Source organism: Globicephala melas, chromosome 20, assembly GCF_963455315.2.
Source record: "Globicephala melas chromosome 20, mGloMel1.2, whole genome shotgun sequence".
In the NCBI taxonomy this organism is placed as follows: domain Eukaryota; kingdom Metazoa; phylum Chordata; class Mammalia; order Artiodactyla; family Delphinidae; genus Globicephala; species Globicephala melas.
The window spans coordinates 53,854,666-53,868,873 of record NC_083333.1 but is presented as its reverse complement, the minus strand read 5'-3'; the positions used below and the strand labels follow the sequence as shown (position 1 = coordinate 53,868,873).

General features: G+C 41.2%; 1 protein-coding gene across 1 annotated transcript; it reads right to left on the bottom strand.

Annotated features, from left to right (window-relative positions):
• Positions 1 to 5,871: 5,871 nt before the first annotated feature.
• Positions 5,872 to 6,153, bottom strand: SMIM36 (small integral membrane protein 36). The gene has a single exon (XM_060290692.1). It carries the CDS (start codon positions 6,151 to 6,153, stop codon positions 5,872 to 5,874), a length of 282 nt encoding a protein of 93 aa, XP_060146675.1.
• Positions 6,154 to 14,208: the final 8,055 nt, after the last annotated feature.

Sequence of the window (14,208 nt, the reverse complement as noted above, 5' to 3'; positions counted from 1 at the left end):
GGAGACTTTCTTGTTGCCATTTAAGAAACCAATCGTTACCTTATCTGGACCTTCTGATTTTCCTCCTGAGTATCTGTCTAATAACTGTTACGTTGAAATTTTTCTCCAAAATTCTATCACAAGTTTTTCTCCCTCACCTAATGGCAAGCAACTTGTCACTGATAAACTTCCATGGTAAGAATGTCCTTATCAGTTCTGACAAATAGTTCAGATTCCAAATTCCACTGCCACGTTTCTTCTGCACGCTTGTTGGCCAATTTTTTTTTTTTTTTTTTTTTTTTTTTGCGATACGCGGGCCTCTCACTGTTGTGGCCTCTCCCGTTGCGAAGCACAGGCTCCGGACGCGCAGGCTCAGCGGCCATGGCTCACGGGCCCCAGCTGCTCCGTGGCATGTGGGAATCTTCCCGGACCAGGACATGAACCCATGTCCCCTCCATCGGCAAGCGGACTCCCAACCACTGCGCCACCAGGGAAGCCCCTTGTTGGCCAATTTTAAGCACACGCCACCCCAGCCCTTGGAGCAACAGGCTTTTCTCTCCTTTGGTCCCCTTCATCCTAACCAAGTCCTCATTCTTCTAGTATCTCCTAAGACTTGAATGTCTTTCAACCTCAGATTGCAGCTGAGGCCACCAGGCTGTAGATATGCCAAACAGAGAACCAGCAGATCCCAGCATATGGCTGATGTTTAATTAAATAACAGTCAAGTACAGAGAAACTTCGAATAAAAAATAAGCATGTGCAGACAACTTCTCACTATCTTGGGAGGATGTGAAATAGCTGAGATCTTTCTTAATCTCAGTGTTACAAAACCCTTATCTGGAACACTGACAGCCCAAGTGTTCTTTTACTTTGTATATTTCAACCACTACTGTTCTCAGGGAAGATGAAGTAATGAGAAAAGGGCTATCCTTGGTACTCTTGAGCAACGCTGGACTGTGCCCTCTAGTTCTCAGGGGCTTTTGCCCTCATCAAGGGGTTTGTGTTATCGGTGCTTCCTGAAAGTAAAGGCAGTGAGAGGTAGATTGCAAAAGTGTACACTCAGCAGGCCCAATCGCTCTGCTACTCTGCATAGATTCTGGGCTGCCATGGAAATATAGGCAAACTCAGGGCTGAGTCAGGATCCCAGGGCTCTGCTAATCCTATTCTGTCCCCTAAAAGTTCAGACAAGACAATCTGAAACTCCCTTGTCTCTAAAATAAGAATAAATGTTCCTCCCCCTACAAATTTTCTGGCAGATTAAATGATGTGTCTGGCACTCGCTAAAGTGGCTTCTGAAGTATCTATGGGATATCTGGAGGGACTTGGATTTTTTAAGCCTAGTTCTGAGGCTTTTTTTTTTTTTTTTTTTTTGACTTCAACCCAGTAGGTTTACACTTGGACTCCATAACATCTTTTCTTTGTGACTGGCCCCTTCCTCCTCTTTATAGAGCTTATTCCTCTCAATTATCCTTTACATTCTATTTAGGAAAACCACAAGCATAGTTTCTTCCTCAAGACATTTCTCCTGTATTCTACCCTCCTTAAAAACACAACAAATTGTTACTCTGCTTGTGCGTGTCTCTTTCCCAGGTAACTCTGATAAAGCTTAGTTTTCTAGCTTCTGCCCAAGGCCCCAACTCAGTATGGTGTCACATCCAAAAGAATCATGTCACTGACTCCAAAGGGACTTAAAATGTTAAGCGTCCCATTATATGTAGTAAAATTATCTTTAGGCACTGTATGAGTTTGCTAATCCTATCCTAACAATTTACCACAAACTAAGTGGCTTAAACAACAGGAATTTATTGTCACACGGTTCTGGAGGTACAAAGTTTGAGATCAAGGTGTTGGCAGGGTCATGTTCCCTCCAACGGCACTAGGGTAGGATCTGTTCCAGATCTCTCTTCCCTTCTGATAGTTCCTTGGCAAGTGGTAGAATAACTCTAGTCTTCACAGACATTCTCCTGTGTGTATGTCTGTGTCCAGATTCCCCCTTTTTCATAAGGACACCAGTCATATTGGATTAGGGCTCCACTCTCCTCCACTATGACCTCACCTTAGCTAATTATACTGGTACTGATCCTATTTTGAAACAGGATCACATTCTGAAGTACTGGGGGTAAAGACTTCAACATATGTCTTCAACCCATCACAGATGCTTCCCCCTATTTCCCAATTCCTGCTGTGCGTGGCAGCTCTCCAACCTCATCTTCCTTCTCCTCAGTGGTCCCATAAATGAGCCTGAATCTGCAGGAGCAGTCTTTGCCGCTGAGTGGCAAGATGCCCTACATTACTTTCACCTTATCTGTTGGTATTATAATAATAGTGGCTTTCGTTGTGTTGAAATCATACCATATGCCAGATATTTTACATATATAATTCTAAACCTCATCGACAACGTTGTATTTAAGTTGGGCAAAAGGCTTAGGCAGTTAAGTGATGCATAAAAGGCTCAACAGCAGGTAGAGACAGAGGGTCTTGAGCTTGGCATTTCTGGCACCAAGCCCTGCCTTAGGCCATTCCATCTTGGTGTCTTTTGGAATATCAGAAGATAATGTTCTGGCCAAATTATCACAATTTATTTTTTCTTTGCTAGAAATCTGAAAAAACTGTTATATGATTTAACAGCTTTTTCTTGAGCAGTCTCCCAGGTATGCACTTCTAGCATGGGAGAGAGAAAAAGAGGAATAAACATGGGTTTGCTACTGCCCTTGAATGGCTGAAAAACATAGAGAGCAGAGGCGACATACCTACAACTGAGCTCAGATGCTGCCTCCTGCATGGACCTGCTGTGGACCTGCACAAGCTCTAGTGCATTCCTGAGCCTCCATTTTCTTATCTTTAAGCTACTTTTAATTGTGTCTGTCTCATAGGGGAGGGGGAGGGTGAAAAAAAGGCATCTGGCATGTAGAGATTCCTGACAAACCTACATTCTCTCCCTCCCTTCCCTGGCCTTGGAAGAGATCTGTTTATGTCCTTCCCACAACTATCATCCAAATTAGGCCAAAATATTGCATCTGCTTTGATAAAAATTGTGCATGATGGGAGAATAATGAATTAAAAGAAGGTGGAATAAGGGAGTCCTAATCCCAAAAGGAAACAAAAATAATGCTGTAGTATTTGACTGTAAAAGGAGCTCCTTGGTTCTAGCTGGCACCCGCTTCACCAGGCTTTAAGACATTGGTTACAATTTCATAGCTGTGCAACTAATAATTCCATTGGGAATTAAAGCTTTATTTAAAAAATAAGAAATAAATCACAAAGTTTTAAACTACAAACAGGTAAGAGATAACGTTTACCTGAAAGAGGACTGGTGGACAAATAGGAAAAAGGGAATAACAGGATCTTTGTGTCAGTTTTGAAGCCAAAGGCTCTTGGGAAAATCACTCTTCTTTCTGGGCTAGTTTCCTTGTTGGTAAAATTCTTAAAGATACTTCTAGTTCTTATAAGATTCTAAGTGTACGTGCTATACAGAAAAGATTGTTTTAAAAGCTGAGAAGCTGGTTCCTGTTGGAGAACACAACTCCAGATGAACCACAAGTCAAAGGAACCGCAGGCTTGGAAAAGCTTAATGCCCTTTATTCCAACATCCACCCTAGAGCCTTTTTAGTTTCCTTCTTTCCTTCTTTTTTCTGACTTTATTTCTGTTCCCTTTTCTGTCGTTGTTGTTAGTTTAACTATTTGGTTTTTTGTTCTTCTCGTTCTCCTTCTTTCTCTTAGAATTTATTTTTCTTTTCTTCCATTTCTGTTAATTTTTCTTCTTCAATTGACCACAATATGGGATTGAAATATAATTGAAACTATTTGTTTATCTAAAAATTATCAATGAATGATTATATAATCTTAACTTTAAAATTAGATGAGATAAACATTTTCTATTTCTCTCTCTCAAAAAGCTATGATTACAATTATTATTGTTGTCAACACTTTTCTTGTGGTCCTTGGATTTTTTTCTTCACTGATATATTTTTTTCTCCACTAATTTATATGTATTCCCATGATGGGGAAGTAAATAAGGTTAGTCCAGGTGAAGTTCACACTAGGCAAAGTGCAGGTTCTTAGAAGCTGCCTGTTAATTTACTCTATTTTCCCATTAATTTTATATTTTCACTATTAAGGTAAGGATGGCTCCTTGACCATAAAAGAAAAAAATTTCTCTGAAAGATTCTCAATATAATTTTCAAATCACATATGTAAGAGAAAATATGATTTTCTGATAAAATATAAAGAAAAATTTTTAAATATTAAAACTCTGAAAACAAAATTACTGGGATTTTGTTTGTTTTTGTTATACTACTCAACAATCCAATGTCAAAACAGTGCCCATTGCTGAAGCTGGCAGGGCAGGCTGGGCCAGTACCTCCTCTTCAAGTTTTCTATAAGCTAAAATGAAACTTAATTTCTCACTTTTTCTTCCAAGTTTTGGAAGCCATCAGACTGTCACAGTCAGTGAACGCTACAATTTCTGCTTCCAAGCTTTGTCTATATTATCTCTTATGTCTAAAATGCCATCTCCTGTCCTACTTCCAAGCCCCCAACACATTTTTGTCCTTCTAGAAAATAGTTGCTTATCTTTCAAGACAAATCATCTCATCTTTGAAGCCTGAGTCTAAGATGAAATTGTTTATTCAACATTATACAAATGTTTCTTGAGCCCCTTCTTAGTGCTAGGCACCCATGTCTCTGCAGACTCCTGCACTCTAGGTAGACTTCTAGCACAGAATCTGCAATGCCTTCTGGTCCTTCATCCACTGAGTCATTCCTGACTCCTCCTCTTCCTGTTAGGCAGCAAAGACCGAAGAGAGGGTCATGACGCACTCATTTCTTTGTATTTCCAACAGGGCCTGATTAGAAGAAGGAGTTTAGTATATCACCAAGTGAACATGTAAGTTGCTCTGAGCTCAGAGCAGGGAGGATTAATAAAAAACATACATACACAATGGAGATACTAATTCAAAATTGTGAAAATAAATGAATGAGCAGAAAAACAAATTTATAGCTAGTAACAGCAAAGAAAGGGAAGAGGAAGACAGCAAGTAGTGCTGGGGGGAGTGAAACACCAAGCCATGGGACCTCAGTAACTTTGTGTTGGACCAGGTCAGATTTGAGGACTGGAGATTAAATTTCTTGATGAGAAATATGAAAGGGAATAATATTAATATTCATCATAACAGCTAACCCTACGTGCCAAGTACTGTCTCAGGTGTTTTCAGTGAACTCACTAATTTAAATACTCCAAACAGCCTGGAGGTCCTCCCACTAGTCCTGAGGCACAAACAAATGGCTCTGGTCACACAGCCAGTAAGTGAAGGAGACAGGGTCTGAACCCAAGCTCCAAGCTTTGTCAGTAAACCACCATGCTCTACAGTTACTGTGTTCACCATATTGACTCACAGTGAGGAATGAATGTGAAGAGATGGTACCTATAGAAATAATAAAAATCTTAAGTCTGGAAAAGTTCAGTGGTTGCCTTGAAAAGAAAGGATTTGCTAAGTATAGGATAGATTTGAGCTAGTCTCATTCCTCACCACACACACACACACACACACACACACATACCATTGCACTCTCTTCTTTCAACCCTTTCTCAAATGTCAATCTCTCCTAGAAGTTGCAAGGAGAGCTTCATCAGGAATGTACTTGTAACCAGCTTCACTAAGCAATAGTATTGCTGAGATTTTGCATCTGGAGACCTTGACCAAAGGTCGCCGTGGGCTTCTTACCTTAAACAGTTGCTTCACCCTCAAGGAGGATGACAAGAAAGCAGAAAGGAAGGCAGAGCTCCCACTTACATAGCCAAGCAGGACCTATGTGCCGAGAGAATTGTAGCCATGTGGGGAAAGTTTTGTCCAGAATGTCTAGTGCTCTCTCCCCAGTATCCTTCAGCCAGTCTCACACCATTGTGCTTTTCTTCCCTAGTGGAGCACGATTCCCAAAATGAAGGCCAGGGCCCCTTGCCCAGTGGGCCCGCGGAACACTTTGCTGCATTACCACCAGGTGGATGGAGGACTGAGCGTCCAGGGTGGCCTCAGGAGCATACTCCTTACTGGGGTCCTTGCCTCGGCAGTCATACAGCACGCAGGAGATGAGGAAAACCAGGAGCAAGATGACGTAGCTCGCAACTAGGATGATCAGGTTCAAGGTGACAGGGTCAATCTCCAGGTAAAATTCCATCGCATCCCTCACGGTTGGGAAGTGGGTCTAGAGAAAGGCAGTGGGGCCAGTTTGGTGGTTGCTGGAAGCAAACCCTGGCTCGATGGAATAGCTACATTGGCTCTGCAATAAAAATACATTAATCCTCACTGCTTCAGGAGACCTCACAGATTAAAGCTGCCTGGTTTAATAACTTAAGCTCTTCTGTTAATACTGCAGCCACCAAAGCACAGAAACTGTCTCATCAACTCACCTATACAGAGAGAGAAAGAGAAAAAGAGACATGGTTCATGTTACCAAAATGTGGTATGTAAGCAGGAGGTCCATATAATTCAATGCCCAAACACGGAGTTTTGGTGAACAAGAGTAAGTGCTGTTAATAAGCACACTGTTAAACACTGGATTGTCCTGGAAAAATTGTGAAGTATGGTCACCCTTTATATAAGGGAAGTTTATTTATTTCATTTTATTTTTTAAATTAAATACAATATTTTATTAGTTTCAGGTGTACGACATAGTGATTGAATATTTTTATAGATTATACTCCATTTAAAGTTTTATAAAATATTTACTATATTCCCTGTGCTGTACAATATATCTGTGTATCTTATTCTTTTTATATATAATAGTTTGTACCTCTTAATACCCTACCTATGCCTTGCCCTCCCCCCACTGGTAGAGTTTGTTTTCTGTATCTGTGAGTCTGTTTTTGTTTTGTTATATTTATTTGTTTTTTTTTTTTTTGGATTCCACATATAAGTGATAATATACAGTATTTGTTTTCCTCTGACTTATTTCACTAAGCATAATACTCTTCAGGTCCATCTGTGTTGTTGCAAATGACAAAATTTCAGTCTTTTTTATGGTCAATATGTAAATATGTGTATATACACCACATCTTCTTTATCCATTCATCTGTTGCTGGACACTTAGGTTGCTTCCATATCTTGGCTATTATAAATAATGCTGCTATGAACGTTGGGGTGCATATATCTTTTCAAATTAGTGTTTTCATTTTCTTTGGATATATACACAGGAGTGGAATTTCTGGGTCATGTGGTAGTTCTATTTTTAGTTTTTTTGAAGAATCTCCATAGTCTTTTCCAATGGCTGCACCAGTTTACATCCCCACCAATGGTGCACAAGGGTTCACTTTTCTCCACATCCTTGCTAATGTTTATTTGTGGTCTTTTTGATGATAGCCATTCTGACCTGTATGAGATGCTGTCTCATTGTGGTTTTGATTTGTGGTTTCCCTGATGATTAGCAATGTTGAGCATCTTTTCGCGTGCCTGTTGGCCATCTGTATGTCTTCTTTGAAAAAATGTCTATTCAAGTCTTCTGCCCATTTTTTAATCAGGTGGTTTGTTTTTTTATATTGAGTTGTATGAGCTGTTTATATACTTTGGACATTAACTCTTTTTTTTTTTTTTTTTTTTTTTTTTGCTGTATGCGGACCTCTCACTGTTGTGGCCTCTCCCGTTGCGGAGCACAGGCTCCGGACGCGCAGGCTCAGCGGCCATGGCTCACAGGCCCAGCCGCTCCGCGGCATGTGGGATCTTCCCAGACCGGGGCACGAACCCGTGTCCCCTGTATCGGCAGGCGGACTCTCAACCACTGCGCCACCAGGGAAGCCCTGGACATTACTTCTTTATCAGACATATCCTTTGCAAATATTTTTTCCCATTCAGTAGGTTGTCTTTTTGTTTTGCTGATGGTTTCCTTTATTATACAAATCTTTTAATTAGGTCCCATTTGTTTATTTTTGCTTTTGTTTCCTTCTCTATCTAAGGGAGGTTTGGGGGTTTTATTTTTTTATTTTATTTATTTATTTATCTTTGACTGCGTTGGGTCTTCATTGCTGCACGTGGGCTTTCTCTACTTGTGGTGAGTGGGGGCTACTCTTCGTTGCGGTGCGCGGGCTTCTCATCGTGGTGGCTTCTCTTGCTGCGGAGCACCGGCTCTAGGCGCGTGGGCTTCAATAGTTGCAGCACGTGGGCTCAGTAGTTGTGGCTCACGGGCTCTAGAGCGCAGGCTCAGGCTTAGTTGCTCCGTGGCATGTGGGATCTTCCTGGATCAGGGCACGAACCCGTGTCCCCTGCATTGGCAGGCAGATTCTTAACGACTGCACCACCGGGCAAGCCCTCTAAGGGAGATTTTAATGCCAAGTATCCATCTTTGGAGTGATTTGGGCTTTGGGAATGGATGTGTTTCTTTAATAAGAGGAACACGCACAGCGCCTGACATTTTCACCCTTTCTGCCTTTGTTGGTTTTTTTCATTCATTAATTCAAAAATACTTCTTGAGCACCTCCTGTGTTCTAGGTACTGTGCCAAACAATAAAAAGATAGAAGCATTTAGTCTAGCAGGGGAGACAGACATTAAACAAATAATAGCACAAGTAGGAATAAATTTATAAAGACAAGGAGAGGGTGATAGGAGAGTGTGTCCCAAGGTGGGTCAGAGAAAGCTTCCATGAGAAAGAGATATTTAACCTATGACCTGAATGATAGTCAAAATTTAGCCGGGTTAGGACAGGAGGGGAAGACTTTTCAAGCCACAGAGAAGGGCATTCGTGAGAGGTCTGAGCAGAAAGAAGCCTGGAAAACTAGAGGAATTGAAACAAGGGCAGTGGACTGTAGTATAGAGAAAGAATGGGGAGCATAACATGAGAGCGGTGGGCAGGAGTCAAATTGCAAAAGGATGTGCTAACCCTGCTCAGGGCTTTAGAGTTGATGCTGGATGTATGGGCGCCACTGGATCAGTTAATGCCGGGGTAGGGACAAGACAGATTGCACTTTAAAGAGATCATCTTGGCTGCTGTGTGGATGCAGGAAAATAAGCAAATTGAAAAGAAGATCAGATAAAAATACAGCTGTCCCTTGATTTATAATCATCTTCCTGCCTCAGTGGTAGTCTGTCCCAATAGTCCTGTAGAGGGCCAACCTCACGGGCATGGGATCTGGGCAGTTGCACAGGGCCACTTGCTCAGAAGGGCCACACACTTAGTTTAATGTCCTGCCGTCTCCATCTTCAATTTTTTAATAATTTTAAATTTTGTACTGGGCTTACAAATTATGCATCTGCCCTTGGTCTCAGGGTCTCATGTGTGTGCGTGTGTGTGTGTGTGTATATATATATATATATATATATATATATATATATATATATATATGTTATTTATTTATATTTTGGCTGCACCACACAGCATGCAGGATCTTAGTTCCCTGACCAGGGATCGAACCCATGCCCCCTGCAGTGGAAGTACGGAGTCTTAACCACTGGACCACTGGGGAAGTCCTTCACGTATACGTTTTTGACCAGACAGGGCCATTTCTCCAAGAGCTAATGGGATTCTTTTGATACTCCTGGTTAAAGGTCAAAGGTCCCAGAGGTCTGCTAGTTTCTTGTGGCTGTTAAGCTTTAATGGCCTAGCTTCCCTTCTAGTCCTTGATGCCTTCCCTGGGAACATGAGGGTTCAGGGTTGTTGTAAAAGGCATTCTTATTGATGTGGAGACCTTTTTCAAATAAAATATTCCATGAATCTGTGGTTCTGGACTAAGCTGTGGAATTATATTTAGAAAGATGAATGGTTCTCAAACACCATAGGTGTAGAGCCAGGCTCGTTGGAATCAACTGGGCTTCTTAGGAATACAGATTCCCGGATCAACGCCAGATCTATTGAATTAGAATCTTTGGGGCTGGAGTCTGCAGCTCTGCATCAGTAACAGTCTTCATGGATAATTTTGATATGCAGCCAGGATGGGGAATCATGGCCACAGATGTGTGACAGAAGGGTGTGTAGAAAATGGGTCACCAGAGCAGTGGTGTCACTAAGAGATGTCATAGGAGGCATTCAACACAGACATCACACCAGTCCAACAGGCTCAGATAGTTCATTTTGTCAAGAGAAAGTCCTTTTCCTGGTTGCAATTCACATTTACCAAGCTGATAGGAGACTGATGTTTAAAACAGAATACCGATTTATTGTTACAGTGAAACGTACACCTGTCACAAATGTTGGAAGGTCTTATGCTGGAATGACCACAGCTTTTTCTCCCTGGAGGCAGATCTAAAGACAAAGTTCATTTATAATAGAAAGTTTCTTCATGAGCACCGAATCTCAGCAAGTGGAGTTGCCGGGTGCTTCTGTAAGTCACATCAGTGCTCCCAGATTACAGCAAGGCTTTAAAAGGCAGCAGTATGTACCAGGTGGTTATTACTCTCTGCAGAGAGTGTTTTTGTCTTTGTATCTACCAGTGCCCAAAGGTCATTTCAAATCCCGCCTTGTGGAGGCTTTGCTTCCTTCCAATGTGTTAGGTGAAATGCTGGCTACCTGATTTGTTAAATTAACCCTGGGGGTGGCTGCCTTGTTCGTACTGCAGCTCAACGTTTCCAAAGCACCTTGCCTTCATTCCTGATCTTTAAAGAACTTTCCTCTTGTGCCATCTAGTGGCCAAAGCAGAGACTACTAACTAAAGAAAAAAACTGGCAAAGGCAAGCTGGGAGGGCGCTTTGTAATCAGCAGCAGAGGGTGACAGAGGTAATAATAAGAAGCTACAGTGCAAAACAACCCCTTGACATAGTCCGGACATAGTCTTTCCTTCACTAATTTACAAACATGTATTGTGCACTTACCATGTGGCAGCCTGCTCGGTGCTTTGGAGCTTGACGATGTGATAAATGCTGAAGCTACGCTGAGTGCCTGATGATAGGTAGAGAGCACTAATGAACAGCAGGAGCATCAGGAATGAGGAAATCTAAGCTCAGAGAGGCAATGGGGTTCTAATTAGCTCATTCTTATTCCCTTTCTCCCCGTCACCCTTCCACCTCTCTCTTCCTGCTTGAAATATAAATCAAATATCTACATAGAATACCCTATGCTATGTGCTCTGGGGCATTTGAAACCTAATCAGATAGATATTCCTTGGGCTCTCATTTGTGTACACACTTATCCACAGTCTAGTCCATTTTGTCTGCTGACCTGAGTCGTCACCTAATAATGCCAGATAAATATGTGCTCCATGTAAATGCATTTCCAGGCAACTAGAGTTTATTTCTTAAAACTCCAAACTATTTTTGAATTTTAATTATGCTGCATAGGAGTTTATCTCTGACATTACACACTGCCTTGCTTCTTCAATAAAATACAGCATCCAAAAAACCTTAGTGTAGTTTTAATTTTCAATAACTTTGGAGGTAAAAATGTCACAAACTTACAAAAGAATCATTGGAAGTCTAATTATTTTACAGTTGAGGACATAGAAGCTCAGGAAAGTGATTTGCTTAGAGCCAAGTAGATGGTAAATGATAGAAATAAGACTTTAAGCAAAGTTTTGAATTCTAATCTAGTGCTTTTTCTCTGGAGCTATTGACTAGGTAGAGAGGAAGATGAACGAGGTCTAGATGTGATAGATGTTAGAAAAGCAAGAATGGCAATCATCATAAAAACCAAATGCTAGCCATCTATATTTTCAAGTCTACCTGACCTAAAAATTTGCATTCAGAGAACATAACTACCTCCAACCCATGGCCCCTCTCAACTTCACAGTCAGAATCTAGTATGTGGCTCACCTGGGACCTTCTGGAAAAATACTTCCATGTATTATCACAGAACACTTCAAGATATTTTTTCCACCTTGAACTAGGTTGAATAGAGTCTCCCTCCAAATTCATATCCTCTTAGAAACTCAGAATGTGACCTTCTTTGGAAATAAGGTCTTTGCAAATGTAATTAGTTAAGATGAGGTCATGGTAGATAAGGGTGGGCCTTAAATCCAATGACTGGTGTCCTTATAAGGAGGATATATGAAGACACAGAGATACACAGGAGGAGAAGGCCATGTGAAGATGGAGACAGAGATTGGGGTGAGGCAGCTACAAGCCAAGGGATGCCAAGGATTGCTGGCAACCACCAGAAGCTAGGAGAAAGGTACGGGACAGATTCTCCCTCAGAGACTCTAGAAGGAACCCATCCTGCTAACACTCTGATTTCAGACTTCCAGTCTCCACAACTGTGAGAGGATAAATTTCTGTTGCTTTAAGTGGCCCAGTTTGTGGTATTTTTGTTACAACAGTACTAGAAAATGAATATACCATCTCTCTAATGCTTAGATAAAACTAGGCATGGCTTGGAGCAAACTGGGAGATAAGCAAATCTCTACTTTGGATATACCTACCTCTACTTCCTTTGGGTACTTGCCCTTCTAGCTCTGGTTTTGGTTCCTGGCTCCTTTGCTAAGTATGGCTCCATGAAGAAAATGCCTGAGATGAAAGAGAATTCCTGTATGTGAAATTTGCTTCCATAAAAAATAAACACAAGTTTAAAAATAGCAACTTCTTGGCAGCCCATGATATAGCCTTTTATATCTTCCCAATAAAATTCCTTGGAAGATACAGAAAAATATAAAGACCTACAAAAGAAATAAAAAAGCAGTGTGACAGGGGGTAGTATTTTAAAGGTGTTTAAAGATTGTTTCTTCCCTGTCCCCTTCCCAAGAATTATTTGAACCCATTTCTCCTCCCCTTCATCATCCAGGGTTTCTAAAGGTAGTGACTCCCAGGAGATATACATCCTGAAAGAGTCAGATTCATCATTCTTGAGTTCTTTTGTAGACTTCTGTAAATTTACACTAAAGTCCATAGGCTTAGAGCCAGGCATTGTGGGGAGAGCAAAGACCATTTTTAAAATTACAAAATATTGGCTTTGTGTATCAAGAGACTAAGAACCTAGGATTTACACCTCAGGCCAAAATATAGGAAAGAGAAAGTAAAGAATGTGAGCAACTTTTCTACTTTTAAGGCAATAAAGAGTTGAAAGGGGGATTCCAAGGGGAGGTAACAAGAGAGTAGATGTTAGTGTGCCCCTGTGAAGGCCCTTCCCTTCCCCCAAACCATCTTTCGGTGGAGAGACTGTAGACTCACGCAGAGAGAATTCCAAAGCTGAAAGTCTTGGGATCTGATTGCATAGTATGTCTCTGGGAGATTGTCAGATTCTTGGAGAGGCCACATGCCCTATATGACTCTGAGTAGCAGCGTGCTGGAATAGTAGAGAACAATTTCCAAAAAAGGTGGCTAACTGGACAAGCCAGGGCTACCTTACAATTGAAGGCATATCAGGATGGTGCAAGGAAAATAGCCAAGAGTTTCCAAGACCCACAAATACAGTTAAGGTGGAAGAGTTGAGAGATGTTCAGTTGAAGGGTTCAGAGTTTTACCAAAGAGCACAGAGTGAGCAGACTGCCAGCTGTGTGAATGGAGGCTTGGACAGGAGCAGTGAAGTAGCTGGTGCAGAGACTGATGCCCAAGAACAGATGGGACAAGCCACATGTCAGTGGGGGACATTGAAGACAAATGAAAATATGTAGACCACATGTTCCTTCTCCAAAGCTGGGACCTGAGACCCCTGGAACTTAGATGATTCCCAGAAAGGATGTGGGAAGAAGGCGACAAGGGAGAATCCAGAACTTGAATAAGGATTTACTTCCTCAAAGATGAAGCTTTAAACAAGAAGTTGTTGAACTACTTTTTATTGGCAAGATTGGATTTTTATCATTGGCAGATGTGGAGGCTTCTGAATTAATTTATCTTTCTAACAGAGAAATGAAGGAAAATAGGTTTCGTATGCTTGAGTCATGCCTGTAAATTATACATGTATTAAAATAAGACTGAAAGACAACCCAATACAAGAATTTGAGAGACTCATGACATCAGGTAGATGGAGCTAGATTTAGCAGTATTTAAACAGTTTTCACTGCAGGGCATAATCAGGCCTTGCATTAATTAAATACAGAATGTTTAAGGATAGTTGGACATTTGTCCAACCAAACCCACCATCTGCCCCTGTATCACAGACCCAGGACACATAGAAACTTATTGCTGTCCTCCTATCCTCAACATCTTCAATTCAAGGGAAGTGAGTATAGAAGGAGGGGATGGTGGAGATGGTGGTGCCTTACATCATGGGCAGCTATTCCTCACAAGTTAAAGGTGTACAATGTGATGGTCTGACATACGTTATAGGTCAATTGTATCTCAGTAAAGCTGGAAAAAAGAAAATAATAAAAAATAAAAATA